This window comes from Dasypus novemcinctus, chromosome 19, assembly GCF_030445035.2.
Source record: "Dasypus novemcinctus isolate mDasNov1 chromosome 19, mDasNov1.1.hap2, whole genome shotgun sequence".
Lineage (NCBI taxonomy): Eukaryota > Metazoa > Chordata > Mammalia > Cingulata > Dasypodidae > Dasypus > Dasypus novemcinctus.
The window spans coordinates 6,553,063-6,572,498 of NC_080691.1; the positions used below are offsets into that span (position 1 = coordinate 6,553,063).

At 49.8% G+C, this 19,436-nt stretch overlaps 1 protein-coding gene across 3 annotated transcripts in view; it reads right to left on the reverse strand.

The window, feature by feature from the left end:
• POLE (DNA polymerase epsilon, catalytic subunit) overlaps positions 1 to 19,436 on the reverse strand; it is a 70,333-nt gene that overhangs the window by 38,744 nt on the left and 12,153 nt on the right. For all 3 annotated transcript variants that reach the window (XR_011646462.1, XR_011646463.1, XM_058281175.2), the window contains exons 2-23: positions 18,760 to 18,901; positions 18,238 to 18,318; positions 17,801 to 17,845; positions 17,513 to 17,605; positions 17,134 to 17,288; positions 16,150 to 16,291; positions 15,928 to 16,008; positions 15,091 to 15,198; positions 14,661 to 14,771; positions 14,293 to 14,378; positions 13,989 to 14,108; positions 13,110 to 13,242; positions 11,795 to 11,908; positions 11,271 to 11,483; positions 10,772 to 10,879; positions 6,961 to 7,089; positions 6,781 to 6,883; positions 6,539 to 6,685; positions 6,022 to 6,167; positions 2,346 to 2,494; positions 1,180 to 1,272; positions 803 to 947 (exon numbers count right to left, since the gene is read on the reverse strand). Coding sequence is in view for 1 of the 3 variants with exons in the window: in XM_058281175.2 (XP_058137158.1) it covers positions 803 to 947; positions 1,180 to 1,272; positions 2,346 to 2,494; positions 6,022 to 6,167; positions 6,539 to 6,685; positions 6,781 to 6,883; positions 6,961 to 7,089; positions 10,772 to 10,879; positions 11,271 to 11,483; positions 11,795 to 11,908; positions 13,110 to 13,242; positions 13,989 to 14,108; positions 14,293 to 14,378; positions 14,661 to 14,771; positions 15,091 to 15,198; positions 15,928 to 16,008; positions 16,150 to 16,291; positions 17,134 to 17,288; positions 17,513 to 17,605; positions 17,801 to 17,845; positions 18,238 to 18,318; positions 18,760 to 18,901 (2,644 nt within the window). In the remaining 2 variants the exon portion in view is untranslated. The remainder of the gene's footprint in view (positions 1 to 802; positions 948 to 1,179; positions 1,273 to 2,345; positions 2,495 to 6,021; positions 6,168 to 6,538; positions 6,686 to 6,780; positions 6,884 to 6,960; positions 7,090 to 10,771; positions 10,880 to 11,270; positions 11,484 to 11,794; positions 11,909 to 13,109; positions 13,243 to 13,988; positions 14,109 to 14,292; positions 14,379 to 14,660; positions 14,772 to 15,090; positions 15,199 to 15,927; positions 16,009 to 16,149; positions 16,292 to 17,133; positions 17,289 to 17,512; positions 17,606 to 17,800; positions 17,846 to 18,237; positions 18,319 to 18,759; positions 18,902 to 19,436) is intronic.

Genomic DNA, 19,436 nt, shown 5'->3' on the forward strand with positions numbered 1-19,436 from the left:
GGGAAAGAAACGAGACAAAAAGTACTACCCATTGTTTGACTCAATCTATGTAAAATATAAATACAAATAAATTACAGAGATGGAAACAGATTAGCAGTTATGTGTGGCATGGGGAAAGATAGATTGAGAGGTGATGCCTGAGGGGTAGGATTTCTTTTATGTTTTTTCTTCTTTTTTTTTGAGTAGTGAAAATGCTCTAATATAAATTGCAATGATAAATGCACAACTCTGATTAAAACAAATGCCATTAATTGTATACTTTAGATGAACTGTATGGTTTATGAATATTTTTCAACAAAATTGATTTAAAAAAAGAAGTTGGCTGACGGGTATACAGATATTCTGTTTTCACAACTCTTCTGCAAATCTGAAATTATTTCAAAACAAAAAGTTAAAAGCAGGGCCAGGAGAGGGGGTAGATGGGCACTTTCTGTACTTTCTGTACAATTTATCTGTAAGCCTAAAGCTTTTAAAAACTAAAGTCTATGAAAAAATTTAAAAACAATTCAGTGGCTTTGAGTGCTATTTCACAATAAAAATCTACAAATTAAAAAAAGTGAAATGCACAAGTCTTAGTTGCTTGACTGAAGGAGAAAAATACAACTAAGGCAAGTAACTTTCAAACAACTTTGATGATAGATCCTTAGGCAAAAGCCCAGTCTGCACAGCTGAGCAGGCAGCCCGGATGGCAGATGTAAGCACACCTGCCCAGGCCCTTTGGAGAGCCACCGTGTCACCTCTCCAAGCTCCCCCAGGAAACGCCCACCTGGAAACTACCCAGTCACTGAAGGACCAGCCTTACCTTGACCATGAGGTTTAGCATGGCACCAGGGTAGGAGATGGTCACCTTTGGCTTTTTTGCACTGGTTGTCTGGATGACAAAATTTTCTGGAAAACTGTTGGGCAGGACACACCATATTCCATCTGTGTCCAGCTCCAAGGGTCTCCTTGAGAAAAAATGGAGGCAGAAAGTTGCATGGAGGACGCGCCACGGCCTGCCTGCACACAAAGCAGCACTCCCTCCCGTAACAAGAGCACAGCAGAAAAGCTGTCCATTTCCAGGCCCGGGTCCTCCAAGCTGAGATTGGTCCAGCCTTCCCTCCCTTCCCACGGACGGCCCCTCCAGTTCCCAGGAAACCCCTGCCGCACCCTACAGTTGGATGAACCCGTGCCTCTCACCCGATCTGCTCGACCAGCTCCCGGGCCTGGGTGATGATGTTGGCCCCAGTAAAGCAGACAATGCCAGCCATCTCCATGGAGTACCAGCGCGCCCTGAGGAGGGGTCCCAGCGTCAGGGGCAGGCAGGGAGGCTGATGCCTCCAGCCAATGACCAGAGAAGGGGGTGGGGAGGGGACAGCTGAGGAGGCCTTCACCTTGGCCCCAGCACACTGCTCAGAGCCCAGAAGCGCTGGAGGAGGCAGAGTGCCATTGCACAGCAGGCTCTGGGCTCCAGCGCGCCCCAGGTGCTCCCCGGGCCCATGATGCACCCCTTCTACGCTCTTCCAGCCCCCGCCTCCGTTTCCGTGTCTGACTTCACAAAGAAAACGGCTCCTCAGCTTCCTGACCTCCTGTCCATCGGCCTCCACTAAAGGTGTGTGCTCCCCCACCTGGGGCCCAGGCTGCTTCCTGGAGCCCTGTGCTCTTCACCCTTCCCTCTACAGCTCTCCCAGCAGCAGTTCATGGGGTCAAGTCTGTCATTAAAAACAAACACAAAATGACCCTCCCTCACACCCCCTCCTTTCCCTTCTCCAGCCACCTGGGTCGCTGCCCCGCACGCCCCTCATGCCACTGACTACCTGCCCGTCATTAAATACAGCGAACGTGCTCGGCCCTACCCTCGCCTGACCGCAGCACCCAGTGCCGGGCTCCTCTGGGATGAAGCGCCCCCCACCCCTGGTGTTCTGACTTCTCTCTTGGCTTTAACTGTCAGCTCCTCTTCTGCCCCCCGTGAACACCCACCATGCTCTGAGCAAGCGTGTTCTCTGAGTGGAGACACACACCAAGCCGCTGTCAGCACTACCCGGCCACCCACGCCCCAGCAAGTACATCCAGCTGGTTCTGCCCCTTGGGAGCCCATGAGCACCTGTTCTCCTCACCCTCGCTGCCCCACCCCCCCAGCCCCTAATCTGCTTTCTCCAACATTCCCCAGACCCACTGACCGTCCGCTGGTGTGCCAGAAGCACAAAGTCCTTCCTGGCTCCCCTATCTCTTTACTCACACTCTGTCCCCTGTCATCTGGGCACCTCAAGACAGAAGCAGTCATCCATTTTGCCCAAGCACCTGCCTCATGTCAACTGCTCCAGAAGCTGAGGAGAGGGCAGTGACCCCTCGCTGTCCCCACATACCCCTTCCGCATGACGTAGCCATAGAAGGAGTTGAGGATGCACTTGTGGGCCAGCTGCAAGGAGTCATATAGGATCTCCATGTTCTTGCAGCGCTTCACCTCGGCTGCATCGCCCGTTTCCACGGCCACAGAAAGCTTCTTCTTCCACACCTGAAGGCCACATGAAGACTTGTCAACTGAAAGGTTCTGTCACCTCACATCTTAGGTGATTAATGTCCCAACTTCTTATGCTGAGAAATTTCAAATCTACGTAAAATCTGGAAAAACAATACAATGAAGACTCTACACCCTTCTCCTAGATTCGCCACTGCTAGCGTTGGCCACATTGCCTTTAATTCGTTCCATCTCTGATTCAAGCATTTAGAGGATGTGGATGCCGTGGCCTGACCCCCAAATGCTGCGCACAGTTCCTGAACAACGGCACCTCCCACATGTCCTAGCACGATCACTGCACACGCGTCTGTGTCAGGCTTCCCCACGTCCCCAAGAGTGTCCTCCGCGGAGCCTGCCACGTGCTCGTTGGTCCAGGACGCCGTCCAGAGTGACCTGGCACCAGGTCGACAGGACCCGAGCTGCCTTCAGCCCAGAACCGCTCCACCTGAGACAGGTGCCCTGGAGGGATTCTGAACACGTAGACAAGCTCGAGTTACGTTTTTCCTTCTCGTGAAACCAGGGACAAGGACAAAACACTCAGTCACGTGAACAGTTCACAGATGTGCCCCAGACTCTGGGCAGCCTCGATCCTCTGGGACAGGACCCAGAGCCTAAAGGATGGAGGTGAGACTCGAAACGCGTGTCCACACAAGGGCGTGGGCACGGCAAAGGCATGTCATCAATTTACTCCTAACGCACTTGCCTCAGCAAGCTCCTCCAAAACAGAACCCTAAATCCGCTAAGGGGGAGGGAGGAAAGAGTGTCATTAGAGGTAAAACAAGATGACAAGACATATCGTGATAAAAACTAGTCCATTTAGCAAGTGTTTACAGACCATCAACTACTTATCAGGCTCCGAGCTGAGTGCTGACAGACAGACGGCCAGGCTAATGCAAAACTGCCTGCTGACCTCAGTTCAGTGTGGACTGGCTTCTGCACTAGATCGCGGCAATGGTGACCTAACGGTATTCATCTGCTGAAGTTCACAGCACTGCACACCTAAAACGGGTGAAATCTACTGTGTGTAAATTTTACCTAAAAAAAAAAAAAAAAAGAGTAGGAAGAAACTTGAGGACACAAGTGGTGGCAGATAATGGGTATGCGGGGCAGGGAGCTAAAAGGCTGCGCGAGAATGTCTTTCCAGGTTGCTGTCCAAGTTAGATATTGTTACCGTGGCCAAACATTCCACATTCCCTTTTTCTTTCAAAAGTCTTTCCCTTCACCGTCCCCTCACTTGATGGATTTCTGAAACCTAGTCACAGGCACTCAATCAATGTGTGCTGGGAGAATGGAGTGATACAGAAAGATGGTCCATCAGACCAGCAGCCTCGACCACGAGGGGTGGGCCTGGGGAGGGCGTGGGCCCCGGAGCCGGCCGGGCACCGCAGCACACAGGGACAGTGGATGCCAAATCCAAGGTCAGGCCGAGGCTTAGCACCCCAAAGTGGTGGCAAAAGGTATGGCAAAGATTAGCTCTGTCTGTTCCTCCCGCTGCATGGCAATGAGTATTGACTGTTACAGGAAAAGGAAAGAGCTGAGCTGAGAACAGTCTGCAGTGAGAGTCTCAGCTACAATGTGCCATGGAGCAGGCCTGAGACACTGTGCCACCTGCTTTCACTGCACTACTAGCCCTTGTGAGCTCAAAGTACCCTATAATCAGAGAAGACACATCTGCCTATTTCTATGCTTAACCCAGGAATAAGTGAACAGAAGCTAGCAATGAGGTACTGCCTGTCTCAGCAAGATCTCACTGACCCCAAGTTAATACTACCCTAAATAGCAGGGCTCCTGAGGGTTCTGGAGACTTCCAAACACTATAGGCAGGGCAGACAGCTCAGGAGTTTGGGGCCCTGCCAGTGGGCCCTACTTTGTAATTTATGTGCCTCAGTGTGATGGAGTTGGACTACACATGGCTCTTCCGTCCTAGTTGAACCTATAGTTAGTACTAGAGTTGGTAGGTGTACAACCAAGAGACTTCAGTGTTTGGGCTGCCCATGTGCCAACTGGGTCCTGAATCTCACCAGAGTTGCAACACCTACTCTCCAGTTCATTGGTCTCACCAGACAACAAGGAGGTGATGGACAGCTACCACACCAAGGAACTGGGTCTACAACTGCAAGCAAGAGAGCCCCATCCATCAGCCCTATGGGGTCACAGCCCCTCTCAATTAGAGGTGGAGTGGACATCACCATCCCAGAATCTCAGGACTGGGGAATGAGCTATGGACTAAAGCAGACTTACTGGTATTCTACTATAGACTTACTGTGGTTCTAGCAATGGAAGAACTTATACCACTGATGTGGAGGCAGCGGCCACTGGAAATTCTGAGGGCAGGGAGAGGGAAAACAGGAGTAATATGGGGGCAATTTCAGGGCTTGGGAGTTGTCCTGAATGACACTGCAATGACGGATACAAGCCATTATAAATCTTACCATAATCTACAGAATTAAGCGGGAGAGACTGTAAACTACAATGTAAACTTTAATCCATTTTTAGTGGCACTGCTCCAGAATGTGTTCATCAATTGCAATGAATGTACCTCACTAATGAAGGATGTTGGTAACGTGGGGAAAAGGGGTGTGAGTGTGTGTGGGGGTGTGGGGAGCAGGACATATGGGAATCCCCTATATTTTTAATGTAACATTTATATAACATAAGTATCTTTAAGGAAAAAAGAGCAAAGAAGTCCATAAATATTCATTTCCCCATATAAAAAGTGATTTTTTTTTTAAAAAGGTTTGTTTAAAGAGCAAAGAATGAATAAAAATATTTCCTAGGTGCCTATTACCCGCCAGGGGCTACATTGGGAGCTGATGTGGAGGCGCCTGCAGGCGCTGTGCCGCTGGCCCTCGTCTCATGAGGGCGACCAGCCAGCAGGTGACGCTGGCTCAGTTAGGCCACATGGAGGAGCCGCCACGGCAGTGTCAGCACCAACCCTCACCGAATCCAGGAGCTGAGGCCGTTACGCCTGTCATGTCACCTGGTGAAATCAGGGGGCTCAGGTGCTCCTATGTAACCACTTTGTTCTCCTGAAGGCTCTAAGTCAGGAAAAGCACCCTACCGCCTCTGGTCCAGAGATCCGCAGACTTCAAGGGCCAGGTGGTAATACCCTAGAGGTTTGTGGGCCCTACAGTCTAGCCGCAACCACTCAACACAGGTGCTGCAGCGCAAAAGCAGCCACGGACAACACATGAACGTGGCTACATACTAATAAAACATTATTTACAGAAATGGCTGGCTGGCTAGGAGGTAGGGTGCCAACCAGTGCTCTAAAAAGTCGTTTCCACAATAGTTCAAGGCCTCAGGATGGACAGTGGTCTCTCCCTTTCTGACCCTTAATAATTCAAAGTTGGCACAATCCGTGCATTTATTATCCAAATGCATGCGCCAGCTCCAAGGGTCCAGATGAACGTACCTTGGTTCAAGGGCTGAGAACGTGCAGTCCAGGCAAGCAGAGCACGCTGGAGTCAGCAACGACGGCCGGCCCCACCTTGCCCGAACACCCTGCTCGTGGCCCGGCTCACCTTGTGGAGCCCCTTGAACTCGTAGCGCCGGTCCCGGAAGGCGCGCACCGTGTCCACATAGAAGGAGTTCTCCCGCTGGCAGATGGTGGTGAGGCGCTCCTCCACCTTGGTGACGTGGACCTTCTTGTACGCTTTCCGGCAGTAATCTGGAGTGGGCAATGGAGGAGGCACATGAGCCCCCGCCCACGACACAGCGACCCAGGACCCAGCCGGAGCTGGGACACTACAGACCCTGACGAGCACAGGGTTCTGAACTAAGGCGGAGGAGCAGAGAAGCCACGCTGACGTGCTGCCAGCTCATCAGAGTGCAGCAAGTAAAGCGCCCAGGGTGAACAGGCCAAGCACACCAGTACCACAGCAAGAGAGGCCAGTATCTTAACACTTCCTGCAGGACGAAGGAAGGAACGCAAAGAAAGCTAGATTTTGAAGGGTTCTAACCACGGCTCTGCTGAGCTTGGCTGTGATGAGAGAAGGAAGAGCAGCGTTTGAGAAGACACGGCTGCTCCCAGATGCCCACCTGCCAGTCTCCTCTTCTCGTACTTCGCCTGCTCCTCCCGAGACAGCTCATGAAAGGCCCGGGTAGGCCCCTCTGGGAACAAAGCGGGGAACTTCTCTGACTCCAGCTGGTGCTGGATGCGATGGAACTCGCTGCGACTAGCCGGCACTGGCAGGGAGGAAAGAGAGATCAGAGAGGGACCACCCATGCGAAGACGCACTTGCTTGATGCCCACCCAAGAGGCTGGCACGGCCGGCACTCACTGAACTCGCCCCTCCACTGCCAGGCCATCTTCCTCTGGCAGTTGGCACCTGGCCGGTTGAAGTCGCAGGCAGCGCAGGTTGCCTCGTCCACCATGGCAGAGGGCTGGAACAGGAGAGAGGGACACGGGGGTCAAGGCCCGAGTGGGAGTTCTCAGAACTGACGTGGGCAGCTCAGCTCACCTGCAGCCGGTTAGTGAGGATGATGTTGGGGTACATGGCCCCCACGTCCAGGTGGTAGATGAGCGGACACTCGATCCGGTTAGGGACATCCCTCAGGGAGGTGAGCTTGCCCTTGATCTGATCACACACCTACAGAGAGAGGGAGAAGAGGAAGCTGGTGACAAACTACAGGAGGATCTGCAGACAACAGAGCAGCAACCAACCCTGAACCCAGGGCCCAGAGACGCAAGGATGCCTTCCCAAAACAGCAGAGTCCAAGGAAGCACAGCACTGCAGGATGCAGGAGCCTTCACCCAAGAGTTTTCGAGGAGGGGGCAAGTTCGGGGTTAGGCTGCACTTGGCATGAGCCTGTGACTGCTGTGCTGCAGTCTGCCTGCCGGCAGGTGCTGTACCACCTGGCCAGGGTGACAACAGGGACCCCTTCCCGAGGCCACTGCCTGTGGTTAGTGCCACATGTGAGATGGGGTTATGCTACGCTGACCACCCTCCCCAGCAGGTCAGTGTGGCCTGTGGCACGCCCAAACCCGGATCTGCACACCATGTGCTGATGGCTCCAGCTCTACTTCAGAAACCAAATGAATCAGCCTTCTGCTTCCAGCACCAGGCTAAACTGCCGGCCAAAAAACCTTGACATAACCACCTAGAACTCTCTTATAACACGAAAAACATTTGTTCCAGGTACGGGCATGGGAAGCTGAGCAGATTCCCCTGTGGGACTGGCACACAGCGAGGAGATAAAAAGCTGGATGAGGTCACCGCTCTGCGTCAAGGAGAAGCAGAGCGCTTGGGGGCCACCGCTCCATGTCAACCAGGAGCAGAATGCTCTAAGGCCACCGCTCTGAGTCAACTAGGAGCAGAGCACTCTAAGGCCACCGCTCCATATCAAGGAGGAGCAGAGCCTTCTAAGGCCACCGCTCCATGTCAATCAGGAGCAGAGAGCTCTAAGGCCATTGCTCCAGGACAGGAAGAGATGCTCGCCTTGGCTCTCAGGCTCACAGCAGAGAAAACCACTCTCCCTGAGCATGTCACCAATAGGCCAGCATCTGATAGGTGTCTCCACCTGGCCAGGGCAGCCAAGAGACCAAGGTAAAAAGTAAGCCCGGGTCTGTGAAGTACCTGTAGAATCAGAAACACAAGTGCAAAATATGGTGGGTGGTCCTCCCCAGGCTGCAAAGGACCCCTGCTGAAGATGGATCCCACCCACCACATGGAGGGCGCGAGGACACAGCCCACCACGACTGAGGGCAGACACCGCAGGAGCATATCATAAACCTCCTGGATTAAAAACTTTGAAATGAGTGCATTAAAAAATAATAAAAACAAAAAAATTCAAGAAAGCATATTTGAAAAGGAACCTTTTAATAAAGCTTTTAGAAATAAAAAGTCACTGGAACTATTTAAGGGTCCTGCTAAATGGGCTTCTGACAGTCAAACAATTCAAATTACTCCCCAAACCTTAATAACATTAAACATTAAATATGTACCTATTTTACAAATTCATTTTATAAAAATGTATGTAACACCAAGAAACACAGCAGCAAAACCCGAGACCCTTTTTTTCAGGAGTTTAGTATTTGTTAGAACTGACATTCTTAGACAAATTACTAAGAAAAAATCATTCTATATGGGCAACCTTCTATATGGGACCAGATGATGAATATTCTAGTTTCTGCAGTTACATACAGTCTATCCATATATATATATATTAAAAAAAAAAATTTTTTTTTTTAAAAAGATTTATTTATTTATTTAATTTCCCCCCCTCCCCTGGTTGTCTGTTCTTGGTGTCTATTTGCTGCGTCTTGTTTCTTTGTCCGCTTCTGTTGTCGTCAGCGGCACGGGAAGTGTGGGCGGCGCCATTCCTGGGCAGGCTGCACTTTCTTTTCACGCTGGGCGGCTTTCCTCATGGGCGCACTCTGCGCGTGGGGCTCCCCCACGCGGGGGACACCCTTGCGTGGCACGGCACTCCTTGCGCGCATCAGCACTGCGCATGGCCAGCTCCACACGGGTCAAGGAGGCCCGGGGTTTGAACCGCGGACCTCCCATATGGTAGACGGACGCCCTAACCACTGGGCCAAAGTCCGTTTCCCAAAAAAAAATTTTTTTACAACTCTTTAAATATGTGAAAAATATTCTTAGTTTGCAGGTGGCATGAGAACAGGCCTCACAGGCTATAGTTTAGCCGTTTTAGATATTTCAAAGCAGAGAAAGAGGGAAAAATCTAAATAGCATAAAAATTAATCAAAAGAAAAGAGTTAACCATAAGAATAGCCACTGTTTTTATGAAATTCATTAACTAAGTTTGGCAAAGTCATCTTAGAAAATCACCTGAATGCAAAACTGCTCTTAGTATTGAAAAAAAAAACAAAACAAGAACCCCTTAAAATCCTCCAAAGCAGTCCATTTAAAAAACACCCAAAATTTTAAGAAAAAGCATTTACAAGGAATGTCGCTCATACAGCATAGGAAATAATGAGATGTAAGGTAGTATTTCTCATTGAATTACAGGCAGATGCATCATTAGAAGAGTCTCAACTCCTTTTTGTTCCACAGCTGCACATTCTGAAATGCTACAAAGAGCGGAAGACAAGAAGGTCCAGGTGAAAAGGGGAAATGGAGGGACACTGAAGGTGGAGAATGCCACAGCAGGGGGACATGCGTATGAGACATCTCTTGCGAGCTGACCAGCCGATGCCACGGCCAGGAGCCTACTGAAGAAAGCAAACATGTACGTGCTTCCCTCTTTCTCAAGAACCTAAGTTACCTTTAAGGAACATCTTCATGGACTTTGGAAGTAGCTGGTAAGACAAGCCCCGAGCGATCTGTAGGGGACCTCCGCCCACGCCGCCTGGAGCCCCTCTACTTGACACGCCCTGACCTCACCACCTTCCACGTGTGGCTGTTTTTTACACTGGAAAATAGTATCTCTGTTCCTTTCAAGATGTTCTTTATTTATTTTTTAAAAACTTTTTAATAAGTTAATAAATCACAAAGAACGTTACGTTAAAAAACATAAAAAAATCAAGATGTTCTTTAAATCGTCTTTGTTAATCCAGTCTAGACTCTCTCCCCTAATGTAATAGCTATAACTAACATCCACCCAACACGTCACAGTTTGCAAAGAATCGGCTTTTGCCTAGTGAATCAACTGCAGGATGCTTCTTGCCATCAATGCTAAAAGTGAACACTCCAAGCCACCGTGTGACTGACATGCTGATGTTCTGAGCAGCTCTGAGCGGCCCACTCCCAGGAACGGGGCTGACAAGCAGGGCCGGGGTTCTTTGCCACTCAACACACTTTGTAAACAGTGCTTTCTAACCAATATTTGAATGGATTTTACACTCGCTATATTGCAGTCTATAATATGTATGAATTTACTGTTATCATTTAAAAAGTCTTAATACCAAAACAAACAAAATAAAAAAATCTGTTGGCTCTCCACTGCCTACAAACTAGAGTCCAAATGCCTTAAAACTGGTCACAGCCCATCACAAAGTGACCCACACTTGCCTTTGGATACAGGCTTTTCCCTTCCACGTCACCCGGTTCATGCTTCAAAAGCCAGCATGTCCCTCACCTCCTCTGTGCCACTGCCCGCCTCCAGCAACCTCAGGCCACCTGGACATCTCACAACCACGACAGCCCCGTCCTGGCCAGGAGGCCCCTGGAAGGAAGAGCTCCGTGCCATCTGTCTTGGTGACTGGGGCATCAGCACACACCAGGTGCTTTAACTGACATTTTATGGGAAGACGCTGGTCGACGAGTTAAAGCACAAGGCCCCCTGTCTGTGCCCTCTTTGCCAGGCCGCTACCTCCTGAAAGTTGGTGGCATGCTCCACGGGCACCTTCTCCTCCTCTTCCAGGGCGTGGGTCACAGTCTTCTCAACCCGCTGCAGCAGAAGGTCGAAGGCGGCGGGATTCTGGCACAAATGACCAAGAGACCACATGGATGGAACCAAGAAACGTGACTCTGCACTGACCCGCCTCAGAAACACGACGGATACGCTGCTGCACTCAAGGTCCACTGACAGCCTGTGTGACAAGCACACGGCCAGTGCCCAGGCTAGAGTAGAACTGCTGCCTAAAAAGCCCCGTTGCCCACTCCCTCGGCACTGCGTCAGAGGGGGCTGGATAACATGCAGTGCAACCCGACAAACACACAAGAGACGGGGAGGGAGGGCTTCAAGTGCTGCCTTCAGGCCCTGCTGCTACTAGATCTTAACACAGTGCCAAGTGAGAAGCAGCACAAATCTTAGGGAAAGAGACCATGAAGGGGGGGGCATTTCAACCCGGAACCAGGAGGGGGTGCACCATTTTAAACCGGCAGGGAATGTCACTGCGGAAGACACCCGACTCGAGGGCCTCCACGTGGCCCCCGACGTAGGTCTCTGCATCCAGCACGTGGCCATCATCCGTCAGCTTGTTGAACTCTTGCTCCTGCTTGTTGGGGAAGACGATGTTGGCATGGAAAGCCTGGACCATCAGCAAGGCCTCACACAGAGTTCCGGAACCCTTCCGCAGCACCTGATGGGAGGACACAGAAGGCTTCCAACCAAAATCTGTCTGCGTTCCCCCAAACCACAGTGTGAAGTCCAACACCAGAGCAGTAGAAAGCCTCCTGATGAAGTGCTCTAGACTCTGCTGCCAGCAGCTATTCTCACGATGGGGTCCCAGAGCCCTAGAAGCATGCTGGTGATATCTGCCCACCATCTCCTACTGCGACACTCGACGTCAGCTCATGCCTCGCCATCCCCACCTGTCGTGCAGGAGGGCTCAGAGGACAGAAGGAGCACTGGTCCCAAAGCACAGAACAACCAGGACTGGACTGGACTGACCTCATCGGGCTCCATGGGGATAATGGTGCACAGGGCGAAGATGAAGGGGTGGACATACTTCATGTACATGTAGTAAGTGGCAACAGCGTCCGACACGGAGTACGTCGCCAGGGTCTGGGGAGACAGCACCAGAGCAGTTCACTCAGGAGTCATACCACAGATGAAGAGAAAAAAGAAAAAGTCATGTCATGTTATGTCACGTCACGCCAAAAGGTGGAACCAACACCCAGGGGTCCGTCAACAGACAAAGGAAAAGCTGGGTGCAGTCCTTCCTTCCAGGGGACTATTGAGCCATAAAAAGGATGTTCCGAGAAATGCGAGAGACATCAGGTTGAGCAAAATAAGCCAGACATGAAAAGGACAGATGTTGTATGAGTCCAGGTATACGAAATGTCCAGAATAGGCAAATCCAGAGAGACAGAAAGTCCATCAGAGGTTACCAGGGGCCAAGCTGGCGTGGGCAACTAGACAGTTTCTGTTTGGTGTGATGAAAGAAAACTCTCAGGAATGAATGATGGTGATGGCTGCACAACACTGTAAATGTCATCGATGCCACAGAACTGCCCACTTAAAAATGGTCAAAATGGGAAATTTCGTGTTTTGTATATGTTACCACAATTATAAAAAAGATTACTGGAAAACGGACTTTGGCCCAGTGGTTAGGGCGTCCGTCTACCATATGGGAGGTCCGCGGTTCAAACCCCGGGCCTCCTTGACCCGTGTGGAGCTGGCCCATGCGCAGTGCTGATGCCCGCAAGGAGTGCCGTGCCACGCAAGGGTGTCCCCCGCGTAGGGGAGCCCCACGCGCAAGGAGTGCGCCCGTGAGGAAAGCCGCCCAGCGTGAAAAGAAAGTGCAGCCTGCCCAGGAATGGCGCCGCCCACACTTCCTGTGCCGCTGACGACAACAGAAGCGGACAAAGAAACAAAAGCAGACAAAGAAACAAGACGCAACAAATAGACACCAAGAACAGACAACCAGGGGAGGGGGGGAAATTAAATAAATAAATAAATGTTAAAAAAAAAAAAAAAAAGCCTGTAGTTGAGAATTCACTTTAAAAAAAAAAAAAAAAAAAAGATTACTGGTAAGACCAAAGTGGGGGACATATAGATGTTCACTGGAAAATTCCTTCTACTGCTGTGCTTGAAAATATTCACAATAAAGTACTGGCATAAAGTACATTCTTGCAATTTAAAGTATTATTCCCACTCCAACTCTCGGCCCCTCAAGAAAGACGTGTCTAGTAGAGCCATTGAAACCGGGGGTTCCAGGACAAGACCGCGTGGGAGCAGCCTGGGTCCCGCGTCCGCTCAGCACCTGGGGCTGCTCGCTGGCCATGCGGCACATGTCCTCGGGGTCCAGCTCCACGGGGTCGTAGCCCAGCTTGGCCTTGGCTGCAGCCTTGAGGTTGTGGCTGCCCACGGGGAGGTAGCTGTCTCTCTTCACCCACCTGGGGATGACAGTGGGGACCCAGGGCAGAGATGGCGCCAACCTGAAGCCCGTGGGCAGAGCCCTGGCAGCTCAGGAGGCTTCAGTGGGGCCTCCTAGAGTGAAGGCCACACTCCACGCGAAACAAAGGCAGTGCCACCGCCGGCCCTTCAGGCCTCTGTGCCCGGCCCCTCTCCCTCGGCAAACACGACCTCCTGCTCCGCAGAGGAAAAAGCCTGGTAGGAAATAGACCACCTTCCTGCATCCGCCCGCCGGGACTTTTCCTGCAGCAGACTCATCCCGGGACTGCGCACTCGGCCCTCCCTGTCGGCACGCTCACGACCTGCCTTCAAGCTCGCTCCCTTCAGCAGGGACAGACTCAGGCCTACCCCTTCTCACAGAAAGGCCCTCATCAGCCTCTGTTCTGCCTTGCTGTCTCCACTCCTTCCCAGCCCCTTCCCTGACGCCCCCACGTGAGGTGAGGTGCCCTCCACGAGCTCCTGTCCATGCAGAATTCACCCTACCAGGTTTCCTTTCTTGTCTCTTTCCCACCAAACCCAAGGGCCAATACTCAACGCTTGTGGATTAAATGAATACATGATTAACCACAGACCTCCCTGAGAGGTCAGGTGATGTGGACAAGTCTGTACTAGAAGTGAGACTGCTGCCATCCAAACGCCCAGACTTCCTAGGACCATTCACAGAATTCTCTGTAACGAGCCACCAGGTAAACCGGTCACCCCACATTCTCCGTGAAAGCCCCCATACCTGAGACAGTCCATGTGGATGCACTGGGGGGCCTTGTACTCGCCCTGGCTGTCCTTCTGGAACCCTATCTCCTGCCACATATTCAGTCCGTGAGCCGCCGCTCTGGCCTCCACAAAAGGCCTAGGGCAAAGGGAGATAGACCGGTGACTCTATTTCCCCTGGGAGCAAACTCCAGGAGCTCCTCAGTCAACCCTCTCCTCAAACAGAGTAAGAAAACCATTCACGCTACCAAACTGACCTCCTCCTGCTCAGCCCCTTACTGCCAAATATTTTCAGTTACTCACAAACAAAATGTCAAACTTACCAGTCAAAAAAGTCTCCGTTGTAGGTGACAATGATGGTCGGCTTGCTCTCCTGGACATGCTCAAACCATCTCTGGATCAGATGAACCTGCACTCAACAACTTTGGCAATCAGGTTTCCTTTTCCTCCTCTTGAAGCTACCTACGTCTAAATACCTCTCTCGACGATCAGAACAAGCAATCTATGCCAGCATTTTATTTCTACCTCCACTGTATTTCAACCATGTAAGTTAACAGTACTGAACACTGAGGTCAGCAGGCTCCAGTTCTGATTAAATAAATGCCACGAAGCCTTAAAAAGATCAAAATGTCTCTTCTTTCCATTTCATACCAAACTATTTGGGCAGTTTTCTAAATGGCACCGTATTTACCTCATCAGGTTCATTGAAGACACAAAATGGCCCCTCATATTCTGGCTTGGGGGTGAACTCAAAATCTTCAATATCTTCTGAAACAATCTCCCTGTTGGTGATCAGGTAGCCCTGATGGAAGTCCGTGAGCAGTCAACATTAGTTAAAGACAGCAAAACCAGACAATCTCTTAACGCCCTACCCAAAAACTCTGGATGCAGAACCTCACTGCAAAAATCTCTGCAGCACTCTGAAGGCACCTGAAGTTTCCAAAGGGAACTGCCACCCAAACACTCCAGTGTTCTCAGTCGGAGGATGGGAACGGGTTGAATGCTGGATGTCTTGCTTGCCTGTTTATTCATCCAACCAATATTAACTTTGGGTCAGTTCTGGGGACCTGATAAGGTCCCTGATCTCTCAGAGCTTCTTTCCAAGAAGTCTGACCACTCACCTGACCATCAATCATATAAGAAATCATCATAATCTGGTCAGTCTCTGCATCAGGAAACTTGAGAGGTAGTTTGGTTGTTTCGATGTCAAATGCCAAGACTACGGGGTCCTGGAAGTACAAAATGTACAGCTGAACCAGTAACTATCCCATCTGAACTCTGAAAGCCCAAGTTAGCCAGCACCCACCCACGGACCTGGCTCAGGGCCCAGTTTCTAAAAACAGGAGCCAAACTGCCAGCTGGGAAGGTTCCAAAGTGTTGGGACAGTATGCTGGGGCTCCACCGACCTACGTCAAGAATGCGACAACTCACTGATGATATGAAAACTCAGTTTACCGTGTAAAAGGAAAAGATGAACGCAGCTAATAGGATCAAAAGCCTAGAATTACAGAACACTTGCATTACCTCATTTTGACCTTCACAACAACCCTGACAGGTGACAGGGGCACAGAAGCTGAATCTTCATTTTAGAAATGAGAGAACTGAATATAATGACATTTTCAAGATCATGTGCTGCTTGCCCTTGAACCAAGGTCTTTCATTATAAATCCAATGTGTTTTCCACATGTCACTTTGTCTGTCAACTACCCAAATGGAAGGCACAGCTTTTCCTCAAATGTTCAAACTCAGCCCAGCAAAAATAGATCACATGGTAATTCACAGGTACAAAACAAAATTTTATTCCCAGGTGGATGGAAATATTATAATTCTATCATTCTTTTAAGAAAATATTTGAGGAAAATTAACCAAATGAATATTTGAATTTAATCTACTTTTCAGCATCAAATTTCAGAAAATGAGTGGGAATTTCAGGATAGAGAACTGCCAGCATTACTCACAGGTCGTTCAACGAGGTCATCTCGGCGGGTGATTTCGACGGGAAAGGCATCTCCCCGGTACCTGATGTTGTACCAGTGAGCCTGGAGAACGAGCACTGCGTTCAGTAAAGAGCTCCCTGTCTGGGAACACCTATTTCCGCATGGATTTATCCTTAACCACCACCTCTAGGCTCGTAGGAATGTCACGTAAGCCACAACTGCCGACTTCCACGGTGCACTCACCACGTGGATCTTCAGGTCAATGGAGAGGCGTATGTGGTATGGGACATCATACTCTCGCATGTCCACGATGTTATCCATTTGGTCAGCTACTTTCTTAGAGGTTTCCTCTCTATCTGTTAGTACACTGCCCCCTTGCAGAACACTATAAAATAAAAGAGAGAACAGGTAAGAGCTATGCTCGGCGAGCAGCCATGCGCAGGCCCAGTGAGTCCCGGGAACCTGGGGAGGTCCTTCCTGAGGGAGCAACTTGGACGAACGGGCCCGGGCCCTGGCCCAGGCCAAGGTCCCCGACACAAGGGAAAGGAAAGCCCCTCAGCGCTGTTGCTCAGGAGAGGCCTGGGCCTGGCCCGGGGCCACCCTCCCCACCCGCTGACCCCTGGCGTCAGCCAGCCAGTGTAGGTCACCCGTTCTTGTCTAGGATGGCGCCTAGCCTCACTAAGTGTTGGTTTCGTCATCAAGAAAGTGAGGGTGACAACAGTGACGGAGTGCTGTGAGGATGCACGAGGCCAGAGCCATGAAGTGCCTGGCACAGGGCCCAAGGCACCGTGTGAGATCCCAGCTGGTCTGATCACGGCCCAGTGGGAAATCGCTGTCACCAGAATTCTCAGGGCAGTGTAGCCCACTAAGCTTCCAAATACTGAACGGACTATGAAGTTAAAAAAGACAAGCGAGTTTCAGAAGGCTCAGGTCACTGAGGAATGCAGCCTCTCGTTACCCCTGCCGCCTGCCAGGCAACGCATAACGTGACTGGGGGAGGGGAGGCTGAGCCACTATTATTTAACATACACACAAGCAAGCATGCAAGAACTTGACCTACTGGCTCAAAAGTATTTCCACATCAAATAAGCCCATAATTAAGTTTTACTGCCAAGCTTTCCCTGCTCCCTACTACCTCCTATATCCACCTTGTCGACCTAGGACTGAGAAACAGGAAAACAGTCGTCCCGACCAGCTGGCTGCTCTGCCTAAGAGAACGGCGCTCACCTGGAGAGCATGGATGTGTAAGTGTCGCTGGCCTGGTCCTGCTCTCGGTTCTTCCTCACAGCAGGGGCTATCTCCTTCCTCACCTTGAGGAGCTCGTCCACAGTGTTAAAGGACAGTTTAATGTAATTTCTCTTCAAACCCACTAAGTGATTTGGCTGCAAAGCAAAGAGGACAGGCCCATGAGTTTAAGAGAAAAAGGACTTTATTGGTAAAGAAAATAAGAGGATGGAGACAAAAGAGTAAACACATGCACATTAAAGGGTGATAACACCAAAGTACCTTGTCCGACTGCACGTGGCACTAACATGCTGCTGGAGTGCTCTGAGAGGACTCACAGCCAGCCACCACCCAACACGAACCACTCCCGCTTGCCACTTACTAAGTCTAGATCCTCTTTAGGGACAGTCTCCACTTTAGCAATTTTACCCTGAAACTTCTTGGAGAGAAAAGATGAAACTTCTCGTTCACAACCCTAAATCAGGATCAGAAATAAAGGATTTTCCATTAGTAAAATTTATTTATTTCCTTGCCTGTTTCTTTAAAAGCCTTATTTCCCAGTTCCAAAACCCACCATAGAGTAAGGCACAGTTGACATGACATTACATAGACATCACATAGACATTACATGACATGACATAGACATTAGTCTATGAAATTCAAGACTTACCTTTCTGGTTGCAATGTAGAAATATGGCTTATAGGGTAACGCCACCTGCAAATTGTCACCAACCCATCCAGGGTGATGATAAAGAAAAAAATGAGAAAAAAATGAAGACACCCTGTCTTCTGTCATGACCTTGAATAGCTTGAGAGCCAAGGCATCACGACAGGAAACAGACTCAGCACACACCTCAGGGGCAAGAGCCCAAGAGACGCAACACTGCTAATCTTCCAGAATCTTAAGCTAACTTCTTTTAGGAAATCTTACACGATGACCAATGTGGTCCGAGGGCCATAAGTTCCTGACAGGCTACAGGCCGGTGCATACTGAAAGCTGTTAGTACTTCTGAGCCATCACTGAGCTCAATGGATATGTGTTACTTTGGACCCAACTACTCCTTGTATCTAAGTGGGACTTAGCTTCTCTGGAGTCCAGGAGCTTACCTTAAATCTGCTTCCGTCTTCTTGAATAAAGTAGTAATCCACTGCACTGACTAAACGTTTATCTTCATCTAAAATCTCTGTCTGAAAGAGAATAGAGCAATCAAAGCAAGAACAGAATTCTCCTCTAAATGGTGTGACAGCTCTTTTCCTTGTACTCCTAGGGAAACCGAGCTCTGAAAAACAAAATCCTTCTCACCTAAGCTCTTAATTTTACCACTGCATAAATACTCCCAGACCCAGTCACAAGAATCACAGCCTAACAGCCTACCAATGGGCCTTCTCTCGACTTTTTCCTTTCTCTTTGAAAGCTTTATTCTTATGGCTCACATGGACAACACTCTCCTAAATCTTCCCCAATGACCTCTTTTCTGTTCTCAGTGATGTGCAAAAGGAGAGCAGGAGTCCCATGCACATCAAACAGGTGCCCACCACGTGCTACCCATTCTCAACACAAGGAAAAGGTCACATAAGAAGGGGTGCAGTTACCCCCCAGTGGGCAGGACTAAGGAGCACCGTGCTTACAGGGTGCATGTTGATGAGCCAGCCTGTCCTCTCACCGGGCTCCTTCGGTCTCTCAAAACCAAACCGTGAGTCCATCTTGTCTGTCCACTGACTCCGCTCCAAGCGCTTGAGCACTGAGACGGAGGAAGAGGGGCCGCCATCCCTGCATGGAGGGGGAAAAGAAAGTCCAGTGTTCGCTCTTCACAATGCATCTACTCACAAAGCTCTTAATTCACCTCGTATTTTGCCTATAACACAGCATACGCATTTCTGAAAAACTGTATTCAGCTAAACAGCTCTTTGAGATAACAGGACTTCTGGGAAAAATACGAGTGGAAGAGAACATTTAAACCTGTTTAACTTTGTAAACAGGAAGTATCAAAAACAATAACTGTGGCTGGACATTATCTCACAGAACATGAAAAATGCACAAGAACCAGCAATTGCCCTGTTGGGCATTAATCCCAGAAGCGAATACTCACATTCAAATAAAAAACCTGCACATACACTCCGAATGGACTGTACAAAGCATGAGGCTGAATAACATAGTGACTCCTGTGGTGGATGATGGACTGTGGTTAAAAATATGAGAAAGTTCTCTCATGAACTATAACAAATATGTAATACTAACACAGATGCTAATAATCAGGTGGGTTGGGGGAAATATACACCAAATACAAGCTATGGGCTATAGTTAG